Genomic DNA, 21,277 nt, shown 5'->3' with positions numbered 1-21,277 from the left:
GTAGGGCCTCAACTTCGCGAGCGGGCCACTAGTATTGAAATTGGGCGTTACGTTCTTCTTGACGTATTTCGTGTATAGGGATTTCTTCCAAGTCTGAAATTGTGTGGCCATCTTCTTCATAGCCCAATTTCAAACTAGTTCCTTCAATTCATCATCGTTGATAGCATCATAATCATCCGCTTGCAACGAGAAATGTTGAAGAATATCATCCCAAATTAAATTCTTATCAAGATCAGAGACAAAACTAACATGAGGCTCGTTGATCTTTTGGTTCCATTCACGGGCACTGATCGAAAGTCTGTCCCTTACAAGGCACCCACAGTGTTGCACGAATTTCGTTGCATGTGGACCAAGTGATTCGCCTGTCTCGATATTGAATTCCGATATTATGTAGCGCCCCTCCAATGGCTTTTTCGGGCCTTGAATTTTTTTGCTTTTCGCCGTTGTTGTCGTCGATCCAGAGGGCTACGTATAATAGATGATAGATATTCAAATATATATATAATATTCATATATATATATATATATATAAATATATACCTCGCCTGTATTTTCTTGCACAATATTTTCTTGGTTATCTTCAAGAGCCAGGTGTTGACTCCCGTCATCTACATCCTGCTGGACACCATCGGCAAATTGAGTGTCGGTGTTGATAATATTCATCATTTCTTCATCCATGTTGTCTCTCGGGGCAGCCATCTAGCTTTTACACCACCAGATATATCTATAAAAAATAAAAACTATATCTATAAAATGAACTCCTGCAAGACGTGCCACCTCAAGGATAGTAACATTTGTAAAAATCATTTTTGTATCTGTACTAGTGATAGAATCTAGCATAAGCCTTATTTAAGTGCCTAGCTTGTTTGAAGGGGAAATCTTAACTGACAAAGTTTAAAGGTTTCCAGAGCGTTTAACACTACTCTGCTTGCCGAGAAAGTTGCTAGTGTTGTGTCGTTGGCATTTTTCATGGCCGTGGCCATGGTCATTGTGTTCTCGTCTTTTACTGCGACAGGTAAGTAATTCACATGATATTTCCGCAAATTAACAGAAGAATAGGAGTGTACACACATAACAATCGATTATCGTTTATATTTATATATATACTACGTTTAGGTACGGTGATTGACATACTACTGCGACGATATCGGACGTGTGAATAAATAACCATCCGTACTAGTTGACCTTGCTTATGTGATCATCTCAGTGAGCATTTCTCCATCGGACGACACCGTACTTGGCCACGGAAGAGCTCCGATTCTACGAGGAAGGGAACACGGTCTTCCACAACCGTTGTCGCTCTCCCTCGTAGAATCAAAGCTCCTCCTTGACGTCCGTTACCGCTCGGCAGAGAACATGCTCGCTGAGCTGAACACGGTCCGCAAGTTCAACAAGTATGGATTTTCTACAATTTTCTAACTAGTCGTCATAAGCTACCGCGCAAAAAGGAGGAAACGATGAGACACCGAGCACACCCGTGCTCCACTGAGCTCGATGGCTCAGCGCAAAATCGCATTACAAGATTACCGGCACGAGGGCTCGGCACACGCATCCATCTAATTACAAAAGGTTGGAGCAATTAATCCATCATAAATGGATTATATATGGTGGCGGTGTTGGCTCACATCCAAGGTGTCAAACGCGAGGTCTAGCTCCTGCAGCCAAAAAAAACATGTTAGAGACTTAGACTTTACTAAAAAACATGTTACAGAAGTATGCACTAAATTGATGAGCCAAATTGATACTAATGGAAATCAGCAGACTATTGTTTATAACAGCAAAATGTATAAAACAAATGCAAAAGCAAGCATCTCACTATATCTTCAAAAATGCTTCCATTGTCAATGTTGCTCTCATTAGCATAGAGATTTTGTCGCAAAAAGTTTCTACCACTCAGGTTCCAATCCAAACTTCAAAGATCATGCACAGATTCTAGATTTATACAGAAGCATCTTTTTTATGACTTGTAGAAATTGCAAAAGCACTGATCATCTCGCCACACAACTGTCATGCTACCACCTAGCAATAGCAACACTGACAATAGCAACACAACTGATCATGCACAATTTTATGACTTTGACAGAACAAGCCCCTTGGCCCTTGCCTCTTCTACACTTGAGCATGCTACCTCCTAGCAATAGCAACACACACAACTGTCATGCACAACACTGATCATCTCGCCACTGATCACTAATACCGATTCTATTGACCTACACACGTCATATGAGAAAGACAGTCAGACAATAGACTAGGGCCACAGCTATGACACATCACGCCACAGCTACAGCACATCACGCCAACCTAGCCCGAAGATCTCCATCATCGTCGGAACACCAACTACGGCATCATCAAGGGAAATGAAGAGGAAGAGGGAGACCGGGGCCAAACCTGGAGACGTGCCGTAGCTGGCGGATCTTGGAGAAAATTGCTTGGGGGCGAGGTGGGTCAGGGACGAGGATGACGCAAGGCGTGCGCTGGCCGGCCGGTGACAGCGTGCGTGCGTGAGGCAAGGCTAGGGTGGCCTGGGGGCGGCGGTGCTGCTGGATTGATCTGGTGGAGAAGATGAGGCTTGCGGAGACAAAGAGGTTTTATAAAGGGAGACCTTTAGTCCCGGTTGCCGCTACGAACCGGGACTAAAGACCCTTTAGTCCTGGGTGATTATTAGAACCGGGACTAAAGGTCTGATCTTTAGTCCCGAGTGTAGCCACGGCCTAGGAGTAAAGGTCATTTTGACGGGCTGCGAAAATACAGCCCACCTTTAGTCTCGGGTGATGATTAGAACCGGGACTAAAGGTCTGATCTTTAGTCCCGGGTGTAGCCACGACCCGGGAGTAAAGGTCATTTTGGCGGGCTGCGAAAACGCAGCCCACCTTTAGTCCCGGGTGTAGCCACGACCCGGGAGTAAAGGGCATTTTTGGCCCGGGAGTAAAGGTGGTCTGCAGTTGGCTTTCTCCGGTTTCTATAAGTTTTTTTCTTTTTTATATATTTCTTTTATATAAAAATGCATAGAGTTATTAATTGCCTAATAAATAAAATATTACCAAAAAATTATAAAAAAAATCCTAGACTTGGTTTTGCATTATTATACATAATAAAAAATTGTAACATAAACTCTTTTGTTTTACTGTATGAATATTTGACATAGTGTAAATAATAATTACAATTTGCACCATGCAAAAATATACTACTTAATTAAAATCATTAAAACTATTGCTTTTCAACAGGAAATTAGTTTTCACATCTTATTAACGTTGATCATTTGGTTTTTCATCACACATTCTCCACGGGAAATCCACCGTCTAGCAGAAAATTCATTTAAACCGTAGAAAATATGAAAACACGATAAAAAAAATCTGAAGTCACAATTATTACATAATAGGTCTAATACATCACTAAATATATCAAGCGAGCATAGTAGTGAACTTCTTCTTAACGTATATCCCTTGGTTATGATCGCGTCGTAACCATGTAGTGTCCTCATCATTTAGCTGGATGCTTGGGTCTTTGTTCACTGTGAAGGGTGGAATTCGGTCATCCTTTTCATAATCTTCTGATATGTCTGACTTGTCTTCAATTCCGACGATGTTTCTTTTCCCTGAAAGAACTATGTGGCGCTTTGGCTCATAGATTGGGTCGTTGTTGTTTTTCCCTCTTTTCGGTTTTGTAGACATGTCCTTGACATAAAACACCTGATTCACATCCTTGGCAAGGACGAATGGTCCGTCTTTGTACCTAATATTGTTGAGGTCCACGGTTGTCATTCCATACTGGTTGTCGACTGCTACCCCGCCTCCAGTCGCCTTTGCCCATTGGCACTTGAACAAAGGTATCTTAAAAGTAGGTGCATAGTTTAGTTCCCATATCTCCTTTATGCGGCCAAAATATGTTTGCTTTTTTCCATTAGGGTCGGTGGTATCTATGCGGACACCACTATTTTGGTTGGTGCTCCTTTTATCTTAGGCTACTGTGTAAAATATATTCCTATTTATCTCGTACCCTTTGTATGTGAGGATATGCCACGATGGCTGCCTAGCCAACAAATACAGTTGCTCATCAATACTCTCATCACCCTGACATTCTTTTCGCAACCAGTCGCTGAAAGTTTCCATGTGCTAACGTGTAATCCAAGCTTCAGACTTCCCTAGAAACTCGGATCGGAGCAACTCTTTATGTGTCTCGATATACGGATCCACCAAGGAGGAGTTTTGCAGAACTGTATAGTGTGCTTTATTAAAATAATTATCCTGTGTACCAATATATGTTTTCTTCCCTAGTGTCCCCTTTCCACTTAGTCTCCCATCGTGTCGCGATTTAGGAACACCAACTGGGTCAAGGTTGGGAATAAAGTCAACACAAAACTCAATGACCTCCTCTGTTCCATAGCCCTTGGCGATGCTTCCTTCTGGCCGAGCACGATTGTGAACATATTTCTTTAGGACTCCCATGAACCTCTCAAAGGGGAACATGTTGTGCAGGAACACAGGACCGAGAATGCTAATCTCCTTGACCAGGTGAACTAGGAGGTGTGTCATGATAGTAAAGAAGGAAGGAGCGAACACCAACTCAAAGCTGACAAGACATTGAACCACATTATTCTGTAGTTTAGCTAGATCCATTGGATCAATTGTCTTTTGAGAAATTGCATTGAGGAATGCACATAGCTTTACGGTGGCTAGACGTACATTTGAAGGTAGAATTCCTCTTAATGCAACTGGAAGCAATTGCGTCATGAGCACGTGGCAGTCATGGGACTTTAAGTTTAGGAATTTCTTCTCTGGCATATTTATTATACCCTTTATATTCGAGGAGAATCCAGATGGTACCTTGATGCTTGCTAGGCATTCAATTATGCTTTCCTTCTCTTCTTTGCTAAGAGTGTAGCTGGCAGGACTTAAGTAATGGTGTCCATCATCTGTCTTCTCTGGATGTAGGTTGTCTTGTTCTTTCAAACATCGTAGGTCCTGTCGTGCTTCAAGTGTGTCCTTAGGCTTCCCATACACACCCATGAAGCCTAGCAGGTTCACACAAAGATTCTTCGTCAGGTGCATCACGTCGATCGCGCTACGGACCTCTAGAACTTGCCAATAGGGTAGCTTCCAAAATATGGACTTCTTCTTCCACATGGGTGCATGATCGTCGGCGTCGTTCAGAATAGGTTCACTGCCATGTGTCTTTCCAAATACTACTTTCACATCCTTGACCATATTAAGTACATCCTCACCAGTTCGGTTGCCCGGCTTGGACTGGTGGTCTGCCTTACCTTTAAAATGCTTGCCTTTCTTTCTTAGGGGGTGATTCGCAGGAAGAAATCGACGATGGCCAAGGTACACGACCTTTCGATATTTTTTCAACAATATACCTTTAATGTCATCAAAACAGTACGTGCATACATTATATCCCTTGTTTGATTGTCCTGAAAGATTACTTAGAGCAGGCCAATCATTGATTATTACAAACAACAATGCTCGCAGGTCAAAGTGCTCCTGTTTGTGCTCATCTCACACACGTACACCTGGTCTGTTCCATAAAAGTAGAAGTTCTTGAACTAATGGCCTCAGATACACATCGATGTCGTTGCCAGGTTGTCTTGGACCTTGGATGAGCACTGGCATCATAATAAACTTACGCTTCATGCATAACCAGGGAGGTAGGTTGTAGATACATAGAGTAACAGGCCAAGTGCTATGACTACTGCTCTGCTCCCCAAAAGGATTCATACCATCCGTACTTAAAGCAAACCTTAAGTTTCTTGCGTCATTTGTAAACTCCGAAAATTCTCTATCGATTGCTCTCCACTGGGACCCATCAGCAGGGTGTCTCAACATATTGTCTACCTTACGGTCTTCTTTGTGTCATCGCAATAACTTTGCATGGTCTTTGTTTCTAAACAGATGTTTCAAGCATGGTATTATAGGAGCATACCACATAATCTTGGCAGGGATTTTCTTCGTGGGACGTTCGCTCTCGACATCACCAGGGTCATCTCGCCTGATCTTATACCGCGATGCATGACATACCGGGCTTGCATCTAACTTCTCGTACTCCTTGTCACGGTAGATGATGCAGTCATTAGGACATGCATGTATCTTCTGAATTTCTAATCCTAAAGGGCAGACTACCTGTTTTGCTTCGTACGTAGTGACGGACAATTCATTATCCTTTGGAAGCATCTTCTTTTGGATTTTCAGTAACTCCCCAAATCCCTTGTCAGATACACCATTCTTTGCCTTCCATTGCAGCAATTCCAGTGTGGTACCCAACTTTTTCTGTCCCGTATCACAAGTTGGGTATAGCAATTTCTTGTGATCCTCTAGCATGTGCTCGAACTTGATCTTCTCCTTTTCACTTTCGCATTCTCTTTGTGCATCACGAATGACCTGACCAAGATCATCAGCGGGCTCATCTTCTGCCACTACCTCTTCTTCAGCTTCCCCCATTGCAGTATCATTGAAGGCACCATATTCAGCAATAATGTCATCATCGTCCCATTATTCTTCTTCACCTTCTTCCATTACAACTCTGATTTCTCCGTGCTTCGTCCAACAAATATAGTTTGGCATGAAACCCGACTTCAACAAGTGTGAATGAAGACTCCTTGAGCTAGCATATTCCTTCAAATTCTTACATATGACACATGGGTAGCACATGAAACCATCGCGTTTGTTTTCCTCGGCCACACGTAAGAAAGAATGCACGCCTTCAATGAACTCTTGGGAGCGGCGATCAGCATTGTATATCCAATGCCGGCTTATCTGCATTACATGACATACATACCATATTAAAACCTAGAACGTAATTAGTTAATTATACGACATGCACGCCACCACACAAGGTATTAATTTATGAAAGTCTCGCTACAATATAGACAATCCCAACTACCACTAAAAAAACTAAAGCTAAAATGCACTTCAGCAGCATAAGGATTTCGCGACCAATCCCAACTAAAACAGATAGATCATGCGTTTGTTCAACATCTATGGGCTTCTTTCGCAGGATCACTGCCTCATCAGCCGCCGTAGCCGCCTGTGCAAGAGAGTTTTGCACGTGTTCAACATACTCTTCCTCCCAGTACCAGCCTGAACATCCAGTGCCATCCCACTGAAATTAAAATAAAAAATTAGAACTTTAATTACAATCATCATGAAAATAAGTATAAATTAACCATAATTATCAAATGCGACAAAATAACTCACATTGCGATCCGGACACTTGTAGAAGATACGGCTCTTGTTGGGACACTCCTTCCTCACCCGGTACTCCATCACAATCTTCTCCTCACACTTGCCGCATGCAATGAGAGGAAGGTCCGGCCTCAGATGCTTTGTAACCCGATGAGAGGCCGAGGATCCGGAAGCAGTTGCCATCTACTCTCTATACTCATTTTTAATATAATATAAATTTCTCATTTTATAAACAAATAAAATAAAAAAAACTCTAAAATTCTCTATATCTCTAAAGCATGAAGTGTGCTATGCATGCTAGAAATGAAAGCTCAATACTAGTTTTGAATAACTACTTTAACCTTCCTTCATCCAAATACGCAAACTTTAAAGTGATTTTAAGCTTAAATGGCTTACATAAATAAATAAAAATCTACCATAAAAAAATCACATATATCTAGTCCATAAAATGAAATAAGCTACAGATGAAACACGAGAGTATAAAGTTGGTAACCTTTAGAACCGATGGAGAAATAGAAGAAATCTTGTGACCGGTGATGAGGAAGAAGAGAGGCCGGCGATAGCAAGAGAACACTGAGCTTGAAGTGGCTCGGGCTCGGGGAGGAACAATGGCTATATAGGAGGGTACCTTTAGTCCCGGTTGGAGACAGAAACCGGGACTAAAGGTCCCTTCCTAGTCCCGGACGGAGCCTACCGGGAGTAAAAGTTAACCTTTAGTCCCGGTTGGTAACTCGAACCGGGACTAAAGGTCCCCTGTAGCAAAAGCCTGCCGCAGTAGCCGTTGGGCAGGGACCTTTAGTCCCGGTTAGAGCTACAAACCGGGACTAAAGGTATCTCTAGTTCCGGGCGCGAAAAATACCGAGACTAAAGCCAAATTTCGAGGTGGGATCAAATGTCGTTTCTCTACTAGTGGAGGTGGCCCTGGCCGAGTTGCCGCGGGGTAGAAGGACAGGGCACGGGTGTAGGGACGGTCGCGGGCGAAGCAGAGATCGCGGCCGCCGGAGAAGTGGCCGGCGGTGATCGAAGAAGGGAGAGCGAGGCGTGCGCTGTGGGAGTGCTGCTTGGCGATGGGGAGGTCGCGCGGGGGAGTGGAGCCGCAAAGCGTGGAGAACGACGTGGCTTTGGCGGAGGGAAGCAGCAGCAGGAGGCCGAGGAGGAGGAGAAGGAAGTGGTGAGCGGAGGCGTCGTGTCTCTGAGTCTGAGGCCGCGCCATTCCGGCAGGTGGAGGCAGCAAGACGATGTGCTAATGCTTAGCGTGCTGGTTTACCGAGCAGCGTTGGTGCAGTTGTTTTAGTAGGGGCGGAGACGTTTTCAGAACGTTGGGGCACGTAGCAAGTCAATGGGACGAAGAGGGTATACATCTTGATCTCGTTCCCGAAACGAGATGAACATGATCCTAATTAAATTGGTTGATATCATGAACAAATTAACTAGTACAAGTTTTCACTAAACATAAGACTTAGAAAGTTTTAAAATAATAAAGATAAAATAGATAATGCGGTCTCTCCTTTTTTTTTTCTTTCATCAATTGAATTTTGGGACTCATGTTCCATCGGAGTTCCCGTGGGGTGGATCACACTCCATCGGTGTGGTGTTCGGAGCGATGTTCCATGTTCTCGTTCCACGAATCAGGACGATGTTCCCGGAACGTGTCCCGTTCCCAAGCTGCTAAGGAGGGAGGGAGGCAATACCAAGGTCCGCGTGCAACATTGGTGGATACAAATTGTATCATCGAATCTCCTGATTCCTGCATCGTCCGCATTGCGCATTCACGAACGTATGCATAACGGCAGCTAAGATTAGCATACTAATACGATTGTATGGTCCAGAATTCAAAGGGTGAGTGAGAGACCAAGACCTCAGTTACATACAAAATCAGTAAAACGTCAATTCTTAGTGGCCAGTTCGATTGGGCGGTATACTTTCCCTGAGTTTAATCGATACTGCTCCACTGCAGGACGAAGATGCGCGACTTCAAGTCGTCTTTTTTTTTTCTTTTCTTTTTTGGTGACTTGCGACTTCAAGTCGTCGGGAAAGATGCATTGCTCAGCACGGGCTGGAACTCAAGTGCTGACAGCCGAGAATTTTTTTTTTTAATTTTAACCTTTTTTTAATATAATTTTAAATCTAACACTGTCAGTTTTTTTTAAACTAACACTTTTGGCCGTGCCTATTTCCATGGTGCGGCCAAATGTCTGTGCCGCGCCATGCATGGCGGCGCGGCAGAGGCGTTACGTGGCGGCGACCATCACCGCTGACCGCTGACGTGGCAAGGCTCTGCCGCGCCACCAATCTTGGCGCGGCAGTGCCGCGCCCTGATCCGTGGCGCGGCAGAGCCCGGTATAACCACCGCTGCTGCCTCTTGCCCGAGCAGTCGGCGTTCCGCGAGAAACGCACCAAGGCAGTGCCGCCGCGCCCGCCTTCGCCCGCGCCTGCCCGCGGCCGAGGACGCCGTCACCGCGCCCACACGCAGGCGCGCCTCCCCCTCCGGCCGCCTCCATCCCTCCTCATCCTCATTTAAGGTTCTGACGCATATTTTATTTTCGTTTAAGTAATGGATATGATATTATGAATGGAGTTAAGGTTAGCAGAAAAATTTTCTTTGGAAACTATGGTGAAGATATAAGTTTGAGTTTGTCAATGTTAAGGTTAATTGTTTAGTTAGAAGTATGTTTGCCATGTATTTTTTTGTTGCTATAATTGTTGTTTATAATATTTTAGTTCCATTGCAAATGATTACATTTTTCATTAATTTATGTTGTTTTGATTGATGTTTAATTTGAACCGTTTTATTAGATAGAAGACATGTTTCGAGAGCAGTTATGACGAAAACGGGGTCGTCCTAGAGAAATGTACCCCGACGAGTCTAGCAAAGATGCCCCCGTCCCTCCTGAACTTCCTGTCCCTAATTGTGACTGCAGTCGTCCGGCCGACGTGTTTCAATCGAGACATCCGGACGCAGCGGCTTGTTGCTTCTACACGTACAGTCGTTTTAATGTAAGTAATTATTTCCGTATATTTTTCTTTTTATTTGTATTACTAGGTTACTAATATTTTGTTGAATTTTTGTTGTGTATGACCATGAGAGGTGCTTTTTCTTTCAGTGGATCGACGGTGTAGACAAGTTTGACCCCAGGTACCTTCTTTTTGATGATTGGTGGAGAGGGCGACATCCACGAGAGCACTTCGAGCGGTGGGTTTCACCTCCCCCTAACCCCTCTCCAATGACGGCTAAGGAGAAGCACTTAGCCGTAGTTAGACGACTCGAGGAACCTCCTCTGTGCTATTGCGGAGACCGAGCCATGATAAACCCTGACAATGCGTTGGAGTTTGTGTGTCCAAACAAGCATGAAGTAAGTGCAAAGTGTATTTGTTCAAAAGTTGAGCTATATGTGTCATGTACTAATGTCATGTTATTTATGTGTATTCAATGGTGAAGTGTCGTTTCAAGAAGTGGTTGTATGGTCCTAAGAACAAATGGCCCGAAGAACCTCCAAAAGCAAAACAAAAGAAGCTAGATGAGCACAGAAAGTGAGCTGATCATACCGTTGAATCACCGATTATGGTGTCGGATGAGGGGACGAGGAGGAGGACGACACTAGGTGGGCTTGCCAGCGGAGGAGGCTGAGGACGACACTGCCAGACTGAGCGAGCTCATCGCTCTAGCAGAGGCGGGCTTACCGACGGAGGAGGCTGAGGACGACACTGCCAGACTGAGCGAGCTCATCGCTCTAGCAGAGGCGGGCTTGTAGGCGGAGGAGGATGACGACGCGTTCTTCACTCAGGCCGCAGATGCCGCAGATGAAGCGGAGGCCGCTTACTACAGGCGAAAGGCATATCAGCGCAATGCAGGTGACCCTAGCCACAGCAATAGGGTTGTGGTTGAGGATTGGTACTCGGACGACGAGTTGCTGACTCAATATGTTTCTGACTGAGAGTTTTTGATTGTGACATCTGTTAGTTCCATGCATTATTCGATTTGAACTACTGATGTATTGTACCCATGTATCATGTACTCGAATTACCCATGATCGATCTTAAGTGATCACAACTGTTTGTATCATGCATTCAAAATTTATAAAACGAACATAATCATTTGTCGCGCCGTAGCCCGGGTTCAGTTGCCACATAGGATGGTTCTACTGGGCCATAGGCCACGACGGTCTGTGCCGCACCATAGTACATGGCACTTCAGTGACGCGCCATTGTACATGGCGCGTCAATGACACGGTCAGCCAACGACTAGCCAGCAACAATTTAGTTGTTGTCGGTGTTGTGCTAAACTATAAGTGCTGTACAAAACGAACATTAAGCTAATAAATGGACGACGAGTTGGAACATAATATTTTCATTTGTTTATGAGTACAAGTTTTCAACGATAATATTCGTTCGACATAAGTTCGACGTAATGAACTAAGTCCCACAAATGTAAGGATCCCTTGAACGCCTCTTGGAAACCTCGTCGTCCAGTAGAAGAAGGAGGTCGTCGTACTCCACATCAAGAAGGGGGTACAGCTGGTGCGGCGTGGGAGGGGCCATCCTGTTATCAAATGATAAACAAAGGGTTAGAGTATTCAAATTAATATTTTCAGATAAACATTATGTACCATAGCATAATTTGAACTACTTGTTATGTAATACGAACACAATATAAAATCACCTGTTGTCTTCTATGCCGGCTAGCCTTGTCTTCTATGCCGGCTAGCCTTGTGGCTAGATTGCTTGCAAACGGAGCAAAGATTTCTGCCACGGGTCTCGTTGAAGTCTCCCCCGCCGTACATGTCTTCGCCGTACCCTCTCATAGCGTCCATGTCCCCCTTCAGTCGCTTCTTCTTCCTTCTACCCTTCCCTACCTTCATTAGATCCGGATGCGGTACGTAATCATAACCATTATAAGGTGGCCAATGTGTTGGGTCTAGGTATGGCTCAAAGCTCATCTCTCAAATACTAACGGTGTTCGAACGAAGATACAAGGTTGACATATATGGTAGATCCTCATAGTTGTACCTACGAACCTTGTAGGCCGTGATCATATGAGAGCAAGGGGCATGCATGATCTGAGGGACGTTGCAACTGCACTCTACCTTCTCAAGATCAACTTGGTAGTTTCATCCACCATAACGTTTGTCGCCCAAGCTTGTGCCACCCTTGCCCCGTACACTAAAGATATGGCGGCGGGGTCCATACGGCTTGGCGGTGGGCTGCTTGGCCAATTCCTCGGCCTCCTTCAAATGTTCATCTCCAGCCTTTCCAAAACGTCCCTGCTCAGCTATATTCCTCTGTGCAAGTTCCCACCTCTTCATAAAATATTTGTTGTACTTATGAAAGGAGAACTCAACAATTCCAGACACAGGCAACGATCGAACTCCGCTGAATACACGGTTGAAGGACTCCGAGGAGTTAGTAGTCATGATGCCATACCTGAAACCCCCCTCGTCATATGCTAACGCCCATTGAGCCTTCTGTTCCATCTACGCCTCTAACAAGGCCTTTCCCGCTACATTTACCATCCTGTCTAGTTCTCTCTTTGTCTCCTTGAACTCGTGCTCTGTATGTACACAACATAGAGCCTTTACTTTGTCACATACCTCCTTCTTTCGCTGACACCGCCAGAAATTTGCGGCAAAGTGTCTCATGCACCATCTATGTACTAGAGGCGGGAACCCATCTATTTGCTCACCTACAGCATTAAGAAGCCCTGCGTGACGGTTGGAGATCAAACATATAGTGCGAGTTGGGCTAAGCACTTGGACACATAGTAGCCGCATGAACCAAGACCACGATTCATTGTTCTCTCCCTCTGCCAAAGCAAAAGCCATGGGTACTATCTGGTTCTCAGGATCAACAGCAGCAGCCATCATCAAGGTGCCCCTATACTTTCCTGTCAGGAAAGTGCCATCAACAAGTACGACTGGCCGACAAAACTGGAATGCATGTTCTGTTTGCGCGAACGACCAGAACACACGATAGAGGACATGCCTCAATGGGTCCCGAAAAAACATCCCTCTCCCTCCGGTGTCCACAAACCATTTCAAGCCAGGGTTGTAATAATGCATTGCACATAAGATGCGGGGCACCCTGTTGTATGCTTCCTCCCAAGTACCCCATCGAATCACGAGAGCGATTTGCTTAGCACGTCAAGACTTTTCGTACGACACATCGTACCTAACGAATCTAGATATGGACTGTTGTAAAGAAGACACCGAGATGTCGTTATTGTCATCAACGAGGCCCAATATACGACGGGCAAGGTAACGTGCAGTGAGCTGCTGATGATTTTCCTTCCCCCTATTGTCTAGGCAAGTGTGGGGTTCAACAACTTTAGTTATCCTCCACTTGCCATCACTCTGTCTCCTTCGTGCATTTAACCTCCACAGACAATCGTTTTTGCATATCAAGTGGTACCTCAACTCCTGGTCCGAATGAGTGATGGTGTACGGTCTATGGTGGTACACAACATAGTCCTAAAGGAAGAGTTTCATCTCTGACATTGTGTTGAATAGCATCCCCTTTCTAAGGGGTTCTTTCTCATGGTTATACAATGAATTCCTACACAGCTGGAGACCGGTATCACAAACTGCCATATCCATTATGCTGACATCCCTATAGTTCGGAACGCCCCTAAAAGGTACGTTCTTGGACCTTAGTTGCTCAAGCTCAGTCGCTGTGTAAGGTGGTGGTGGAACATACTGCTGCGCTTCGCTAATTCTGGCCCATGAATCATAGGGGTTATCATCTGCAGCCAAATCTGTGACTAGTCTACCCTGAACATGGACACCATATAAAACCTCGGTTTGTACTGGTAATGGCATAGTATGAACCGGTACTGGCATGGCATCAGACGGTGTTGCCACAACATCTGTACCTCCTTGGTCATCATCAGAATCGTCTGAATCACTGCTAACTATATCACCGATCCTGTCCTCCTCCTCCTGCTCCTCCTCTTCCTGTTCGAACTCATTCACATCGAAGTCATTGTTTATGCAGCCTACTACAGTTGAATAAAACTGCTCCTGCATCAACTGACCGTCCAAATCCATGTTATCCTGACTTGCTTCCCCTTCGACACCTAATTCTTGTTCATTGTCTCCAAAACCATCAATGGACGGGCCGTCCTGCACACCATGCATCCTGTACCCATTCTCCACCACCACCTCAGCCATGGGCATATTGGAACCTTGGAGAACCCTTGTGTAGCGGGACCAGTGAGCAGGGTCGCGCAAGGGCATGAGGACATAGTGTGCCCTAGTCTTCCCAGTATCAAACCTCCTCTTGAGTGTGAAATCACCCCCAAACTTTGTATTCAAACGGACACAAAGGTCGTTGAAGCTAGGAGGTTCATCAAACCATTCCAATTCTTCTTCCATATCCTCAATCATACCATCTTCTCTTCTAACACTTCCTCTGAACAAAACTCTAATACAACAATCCATCTGCAAAAGCATTTCAAGAAACTTCATCAAGTCGTCGAAATCATCGTACGTAATGTCCATACTAACATTATTACATTTTCTAACTATAACTATATTAACTAATCAAATATTAACATCTATACAAGGCTAACTACAACAACTTATTAGACTAAATCCAATGTACAACTAGAGTAAATAACTATACTAACTAAACTACCTTACTTTACTACCTATACTAACTTATTATATTACGTATACTAACTAAACTAACTAACTTTACTAACTATATTAGCTATACTTTGATAATTTTACTAACTTTATTAACTGTGCTAACTATATTAGTGGAGTACCTCGCTGCAGCACCTAGGCGGGCAGCCGCCCTGCGTGACCGGAGGTTCTAGCCGGAGGGGGAGGCGCGCCTGCGTGTGGGCGCGGTGGCTGCACCGGGCGGCCGGCGGCCTGGCAGGCGCGGCTCGCTTACTGCATCGGCTGGCTTGCTGGCGCGGGCGGGCTAGCTGGCATGGGCGGACGGCGTCCTCGGCCGTGGGCAGGCGCGGGCGAAGGCGGGCGTGGCGGCACTGTCTTGCTGCGTTTCTCGCGGAATGCCGACTGCTCGGGCAAGAGGCAGCGGCGGTGGTTATACCGGGCTCCGCCGCGCCACAGATCAGGGCGCGGCACTACCGCGCCAAGATCGGTGGCGCGGCAGAGCCTTGCCACGTCAGCGGTCAGCGGTGATGGTCGCCGCCACGTAACGCCTCTGCCGCGCCGGCATTTAGCCGCGCCATGACAATAGGCGCGGCCAAAAGTGTTAGTTTTTTTTTAAAAACTGACAGTGTTAGATTTAAAATTATATTAAAAAAAAGGTTAAAATTTTAAAAAAATTCACAGCCGAGTGCGCAAGAATGGAGAAGTCACCGTTATCCATCCCCAGTCTCCACGAAACAAGACACGCCTGTTGCTAAACTGGGCAGCCCGCCAAATTTCAGCCCGCTCCGACCTGGGTGCACAGAGGAAGAAAAATGAACTGCAAGTTGCCAGCACTAGCTGGATTGCTGGAGCAAGCCAAAATGCCAAATAGTAGCAGCAAACCAAACGCAGCTCCTTCCCGGGGCCAGCGACTGGAGTTTGGACTTGCTCCTACCGACGTCCAACAAAGCGCGCCAGCATGACAGAGAGCGTTGTCGCTTATCCGGATCGGCCGTAAACACCAGGAGCAATACGGACATAAACAGCGTGTTCGCTGGTCGGTTTCTGGACTGGTTTGGGCTGGCTGGTGCTGGTTTGTTGTGAGAGAAAAACATTATTGGCTTTAAATAAGCCTGGTTGAAACCAACAAGCGAAAGAGGATAAAAACCAGCCGGCAGACAAAGGTTCCAAGGTGCACAGGGGTAACATCACGCAAAAGATACACATGGCAGACTGATGTAAAAGTACTGTTTCTAATTCTAGATAGAATACGCCACGTGCAACTTGTGTCTAGAAAACAATGGCAGACTGGGAGGATTTATACAGAAACTAACGCCCAAAAACAGGGGTCAGTTAGTTGCACATGGTTTATTGTGGCCCTTTGTGCCCCCAAACATCCTTCTGGGGATAGAACCCAACTATGCCCCTCCCCAGCAGCAAAATCTGTTAATGCTCCTGTTGCGAAGCAAAATCAGTCAAGTGTCAACCTCCCTACTTTGAACTTCCATTGCTTGCTGTGCTATAACTTCAGTATGGTGTCTGCTTCAGTTTTAGTATCTCCAGGATTCCGGAATTCATCGCAGTTAACTCCTATATTGGTGAATTCCTTCAGTAGGTCCTCGAATAACGGCTTAAGTGAGGCCTTGAAGTTGTTGGAGCAACTTTTGTCACCCTCATCAACATCCTGCACCCCATCTCCGACAAGGCAACCAACTTGGGCACCGGCCATGTATGACTTGCATCCTTTCAGGATTTTGCGCCCATAATTGCGGAAATGCCCAACAATGAAGTCCTCAAAATGCTGAAAAAGGGAACACACTTCAGATTTGGAAGCATTAAGATGGTCAGACGAGGGTTAACCCTTTTTTCATAAAGAGCTCATTGTTAGCTTTCTCAATCTACTCCACAAAGGTGCAAACACGTCAATAGCGTGGTGGTAGGTTGGGAGGCTGCCAGCCAGGGTTCAAATCCTGGGTTGCACGAAAATAAAGGTCCCTCACTGTGAGATTTACGTGCTGTAGGTACGTCCTGGGCAGCCAGCTTTCAGGGCCTTTTCTCGACCTTGCGGTTCAAGGAAATTTCCCTTGGGGAGGTCACAGATCTAACATTCTAATACTCTTTCCGAGAGTTCTCAGTATTTAGCAAAGTTGTTCCTATCTAACGGAAGGCTCCTAGATCAAATGACAAAAACATTGTTTGTGAAGAAAGAGTGGTTGCTTAAGAAGAGTTCTCAGTATTTAGCAAAGCTGTTCCTATCTAACGGAAGGCTACTGGATCAAATGACAAAGACATTGTTTGTGGAGAAAGAGTAGTTGCTTAAGAAAACAGAGATAGATGTATTCACAAAAACTTATATAGCAAGCAAAAACACAAACAGGTCATGCATCTCCATACCTTTGGTGGATTCCGAAGAGAGTAGAGCATTGTTCTGCAGGATAGCAGAAATGTTTCTTCATTGTACGCCATAGATTGCTTCTCGCCTTGAGAAGTGTTAGCATGCATTGCATACCCAGGTTCATTGAAATAAGGTTTGGAATTCAACACTAAGGCCTGAATGGAGACCAGGACTTGCAACATGGTTGAATTAGATGGGTTCCACATCTCGCATCCAGTACCAGACCAGGTGTTTAAGAGGCTAAGACAGACTTTACCACACTCATAGAGATTTGGGTTAAGCCGCAATCCTCCAGATCGGTAATTCACTAGCTGAAAGAACAATCGTATCTATTGTCATGCATATTCTTATAAACGGAGAACAAAGGAAAACAAGCTTCCATAGATACATAGGGCATCAAAATATTCTCACCGGAGGTTTACTTGGATATCGAGAAGGGAAATAGACATCAAAGAAGAAAAGCCCATCATGATATGGAGTGCCTGCTGGTCCAACGATGACAGCTCTAAGCAAGTCCATTCTATCCTCATAAACTCGTACATATATTATCTCTGTTCGATTTAGAAGAAAGTACCAGTAAGTACATGAAAATATTGCACTACGCAGGAAAACAATTTGCATCCATGGCATTTTCTGGTTAAGATTGAACTAGAAGTCATTTTAGACACACATGAGAATTTTTAAAGATCGACGCGTCTACTGAACTGTTGAGCGTGTAGAAATAAGAGGGTAAAGGACAAACATTATGTGATCAATCTGTATTTAACAAACCTGTAACACCTTTAGAAAATTAGACCATGAATAGAAAACAATAGCCACTTACCTGGCAAATCCTTCTCTAAGACTTTCCAATCATGTTGAATCCGCTTCACCCAGGCCTTTGATGGCTGTTTATAAACCAACTTGATATTAAATTGTGAGGAAATAAAGTGAAGATAGAGCATGTCCAAAGTTTAAACAGCTACCTTCTTAACAGCATGAACATTCCTTTGGCCTGTCAATGCATAGAAATTGTCACTGTAGTCACTAACAGTATCAAACTGTTTAAATGTCTTATACTTTTCATCAATTTCACTGTTGACGACCTTAGTTTGACTGGGCTGATGTGGCATCTCAGTTGAAGGCATGTACCCCCATGGTAAAACTGCTCCCGCACCAGGTGGAACATCCATGTAATTATTCGCACTAGAGTTAAAGCTGCTACCACTTTCCATCAGTGAAGTGCTATAATTGTAGTATTTATTACTGTGATCCTCTCCAGGTGCCCCAACAAACTCATTAGAATAAAATGGGGGTAACAGTGCACCTCCATGATATGCTCCTAGGCCATCCCAAGGATAAAAATTTGTGGCAGGAATAGCACTTGGACCAGCAACATTGTTTCCATGATATGCTCCTAGGCCATCCCAAGGATAAAAATTTGTGGCAGGAATAGCACTTGGACCAGCAACATTGTCATGATGACCTCCCAGGCCATTCCATGAGAAAGCATCTATGACAGGAATAACACTTGGGCCAGCCAAATTTGTAGACATACCGCTCTGTAGTTCCTGAACAGAAAAGGAAAAGTAAACCACTGGCATAGTATAATAACCAAGGGAATAAAAAACAAGTACACGAAATACAACACCGTTGTATGCTCTGGCCAATCCATATGAACAAGTGCTTGCTTATTCTTTTGATTTGATATCTTCTCACCAATTATCATAACTCCATCAGGATCATCATCATCAGCATCAAGTTCAATTATGTCAAAAGGAATAACCTATATGTCGGACATGTAACATATTTAGAACAGATAGGTTTTGTGGCACCATAACAACATGTTGGCACATTTAAAAAAAAACAAACTTAGATAATCAAAATTCATGTACCAAGCATAAGCCTGAACAAAGCCAAAACCAAACTCATGAATAATCTCATTTCCAGAATACAAAGAACAGCTCACAGATACTATGTTAGTTTTGAAAGAAACAAGCTGCCTTTTCATAAGAAATTGATGCTCACATATTACCATGTACATCCAGAAAGCAAAAACAGAGAAATATAACAAGTTAAGAATCATTTTAGATTTGCAGTCTGCAAAGAAATGATTCACCAAAAAAAGTTGCAAACCTTGTTACAGCATGAGACAATCACATGAATTGTAAATAGATCTTACCAAAGGAAATAATAATCTATAGAGGAAGAGAGAGGGGCACTGAGGAAGGGTGTCATCATTTGGAAATCATGGTGATCAAAGTCTTCGGAAAATTGGGATGGCGACAACAAAGAAGGATAGAGGCTTAAGTTTTCCTTAGTTTAGTGCTGGCTCACTGTTGAGTGTTGCCTTTTGTGTGGGTTCCATTTTGCAGAGTTTGGTCTAAGAACCCAAGAGTTGTATTGGATGGCTATACTCATTCACTCGTGGATGTTGGTGGCCCGAATGCTTTTTATTCCTGAATCAAAATAATAATAATAAGGTAGCCCCAAACATTCCATAAATCAATCACTAAAATACAAACTGATTAACTCCAAAGTTCGCAGTGGATAGAGGAAGGAAAATTCATAACTGCATGACAGCATGAAAATGCCATAACCAATGCTAGACATGCAGGTGACTGACATGTGTTACGTTTGCTTTAAAGGAAATTCTTTTGATTTCAGGAGAGGATTTATAAAACTAGCGTGCAGCCATGGTAAATAAATATTCCGCAGAAAGTAAAATGTGAGAAGCAGGCCACAAAAAAAATAAGTTGTCTATCCAAATTAGCCTAGACCCTGTTGAGACTGAGGTATATTCTGATCTCCGTTGATGTACATACATAACCACACGCATGTTACCAGGCCTATCACAGCTTTCCATTGATCATCCAAATGCTGACTAGAAAAGGCCTAGAACAGAACAGACCACGACCACCACAAGGAATTCCTCAAAGTAATCACTACGACATCCAAATGGGCAGTAAAGAACAGCAGACTGCAAGACCAGACACCTGCTTGAAGCTATAATATCAATAATGCAAACACGATTCAGATAACAAAAGGGTGCAGCACAAAGTGCATCATAATCCAGCACCAGAAAGTTTAGATTGAATTCGTTCAACTCAAATCGACCCGATACTAAACGCGGTTGCCAACCCAAATCAATTCCCCAACAATATACTCACGTGAGCACTACCAAACCACGGGGCTCACCACTCTCACAAAAAGTTCAGTATACGCGACCCAAAAAGTTGTGGACCCTTTATTCTCACAAATCGCCACACCCCAGTCGCGCATTAGAACTTCTCTACCGCCGAATAAAAAAACGATGGTTTGGAAACAGAGAGTGAGAGAAACGCGTTTCCACCTGGGGCAGCTTCAGCTTCTTGCGACGGGAAGAGCTCCACTGAGCGGCAGTCTCCGCCGACACCTCGACGACGTCGGGTTCATGGAGCACCAATCTCCACCCGTCCCCGGAGTCGGACGGGTAACCCCTGCAACCAGAACCAGCCACCAATCAAAACACGCGTGAGAAATTCAAAACTCGCCCCCCAACCGCCCCATAAAGGCGCGAAACGGCGCCGCAAAAGGATCGCAGGAGGCCGGCGCGCTCACCTAGAAGAGCCCTCCGCCATCGACCCTGGAGGCGCGGGCGCCGCCAATGCGATCGCTCGCGGCGAGGCGACGGCGGAGCGCGTGGGGCCGTCCGGGGTTTGGGTGCGGACTGCGGACAGAGGGGGAAATAGATTGTGCAGAGTCCCTGTATGTGAAAGCGGAAGGGTGGGGCGAGAGAAGAAGCAAAAGCAACGAAAGGGTCAAAAGGGCTCCAAATTTTGGCGTTTGCCAGGTCTTGAGTGCGTAAAGTTTTAGGCTGTTATATCAGTTGTGACGTAAGCGCGTGTTTAGTTGGCTGTAGTTTGGAATTTGGGCTACTGTAGTATTTTTGTTTTTATTTGGTAATTAATGTTCAATCATGGACTAATTAGGCTCAAAACGTTCGTCTCGCAATTTCCAACCAAACTGTGCAATTAGTTTTTTTTTCGTCTACATTTAATGCTCCATACATGTATCGCAAGATTCGATGTGATAAGTACTGTAGCACTTTTTAAAATTTAGATGTGAACTAAACACGGGCTAAG

The 21,277-nt window shown here is 44.6% G+C and overlaps 1 protein-coding gene across 4 annotated transcripts; it reads right to left on the bottom strand.

Moving 5' to 3' along the window:
• Positions 1-15,947: 15,947 nt before the first annotated feature.
• LOC136533129 (putative ubiquitin-conjugating enzyme E2 38) lies at positions 15,948-20,919 on the bottom strand. Of its 4 annotated transcripts, none has more exons than XM_066525692.1 (8): positions 20,754-20,919; positions 20,506-20,632; positions 18,805-18,939; positions 18,140-18,715; positions 17,998-18,061; positions 17,586-17,725; positions 17,174-17,485; positions 15,948-16,580 (listed from the first exon to the last, which is right to left on the bottom strand). In XM_066525692.1, exons 1-8 carry the CDS (start codon positions 20,771-20,773, stop codon positions 16,299-16,301), a joined length of 1,656 nt encoding a protein of 551 aa, XP_066381789.1. In that variant the 5' UTR covers positions 20,774-20,919; the 3' UTR covers positions 15,948-16,298. The 4 variants fall into 4 exon arrangements, with proteins under 4 accessions (XP_066381789.1, XP_066381788.1, XP_066381790.1 ...); XM_066525691.1 differs by having other exon boundaries at positions 18,140-18,724; positions 20,754-20,917; XM_066525693.1 differs by lacking the exon at positions 18,805-18,939 and having other exon boundaries at positions 18,140-18,724.
• Positions 20,920-21,277: the final 358 nt, after the last annotated feature.

The sequence above is a fragment of the Miscanthus floridulus genome, unplaced genomic scaffold (genome assembly GCF_019320115.1).
Source record: "Miscanthus floridulus cultivar M001 unplaced genomic scaffold, ASM1932011v1 fs_78_1_2, whole genome shotgun sequence".
NCBI classification, from domain to species: Eukaryota; Viridiplantae; Streptophyta; class Magnoliopsida; order Poales; family Poaceae; genus Miscanthus; species Miscanthus floridulus.
The sequence above is the reverse complement of the archived record's forward strand: the minus strand, read 5'-3'. Positions and strand labels throughout refer to the sequence as shown.

Coding starts and splice junctions, on each gene's coding strand:
- LOC136533129 (XM_066525691.1), bottom strand. CDS start 20,773: ATGGCGGAGGGCTCTTCTAG. Junction 17,726..17,997: donor CTTAGAGAAGGATTTGCCAG/GTAAGTGGCTAT, acceptor TAAATCGAACAG/AGATAATATATGTACGAGTT. Junction 16,581..17,173: donor CTCTTCGGAATCCACCAAAG/GTATGGAGATGC, acceptor TCCCTTTTTCAG/CATTTTGAGGACTTCATTGT.